General features: G+C 40.5%; 1 protein-coding gene across 1 annotated transcript; it reads left to right on the top strand.

Annotated features, from left to right (window-relative positions):
* Positions 1 to 216: 216 nt before the first annotated feature.
* Positions 217 to 828, top strand: LOC106302562. Its single transcript, XM_013739044.1, has 2 exons — positions 217 to 702; positions 775 to 828. The coding sequence occupies exons 1-2, from the start codon at positions 217 to 219 to the stop codon at positions 826 to 828; spliced, it is 540 nt and encodes a 179-aa protein (XP_013594498.1).
* Positions 829 to 1133: the final 305 nt, after the last annotated feature.

Below are 1133 nucleotides of genomic sequence, written 5' to 3'. Positions count from 1 at the left end.
AGTATCTTGGATGAAAAGTATAATCAATTAAAATTTATTATTGAACTACTTTAACTACTTCGGATTTGGATTTGCTCTCTTTTCAACTACTTTGTCTGCCAACTTAGGATCCATTCCAACACTTGCGGGTTCCAATTTTTCAGAATGGAAAAGTAAAGTTAATGTTCTTCTTGGGTGAATGGATTGTGGTCTTGGATGTGGAGGAAAACGCTGAAAATGAGAGATGTAGCAAGGAGGTTTCATATGAGGGACTTGGGTAATGGAAGGCATATCTCGTTCTGGTTTGATAAATGGTGTGAAAGGGGCGTTATATTCTCTCTATTGGGTGAGCGTGGCATTGTGAGCATGGGGATCAGTAGAGAGGCCACAGTGGAGGAGGCGGTTATGTGTGTTCGAAGAAGGAGGAGTCATCGATCTCAGTTGCTGAATGAAGTTGTAGCTCAGTTAGTGCTGGCAAAGGAGAAGTTGAGCGTAGGAGTGGAAGATGGTAATTTGTGGAGAAGGAGATCAGGATATAAAAAGGAATTCTCGACTCATGAAACCTGGTCACAATTGAGAACCTTGGGGGAGAGTTGCAGTTGGTCTAAAGCCGTTTGGTTCTCTCAGGCGGCCCCAAAATATGTGTTTATGGCATGGCTTGCAGTAAGAGATAGATTGGCTACTATGGATAGAGTCTCTAAGTGGAGGCAGGGTGCTGATGAGGTTTGTGTGCTCTGTAAAAATGCTCCTGAGACTAGAAACAATTTATTTTTTGAATGCCCTTATTCTACTCAGATATGGGAGTATCAAACAAGTGGTATTCTTCTCAGCGCTCAAACTAATGTCTGATCTGAGGTTTTAACTATAATTATGGATGAGAGATTGGAGAAGAAGCAGAGATTTTGTGTCAGATATGCGTTTCAGGCGACAATTCATGCTGTGTGGATTGAGCAAAACAAGATCAAACATGAGGTGAAGCCTCTACCTATTGCAACTGTAATGAAGTTAGTGGAGAAGGGGATCCGAAACAAATTGAGTATTTTGAGATCAAGAGGTGTAAAGGGATGGGAAGATGGGTTGCAATATTGGTTTGGAACTAGATCCTAAATTTTTTGCTTTAAAAATATAGGATTATATGGTTATATGGTAATATG

The sequence above is a fragment of the Brassica oleracea genome, chromosome C7 (genome assembly GCF_000695525.1).
Source record: "Brassica oleracea var. oleracea cultivar TO1000 chromosome C7, BOL, whole genome shotgun sequence".
Taxonomy (NCBI): domain Eukaryota; kingdom Viridiplantae; phylum Streptophyta; class Magnoliopsida; order Brassicales; family Brassicaceae; genus Brassica; species Brassica oleracea.
This window is presented reverse-complemented; position numbering and strand designations above follow the sequence as displayed.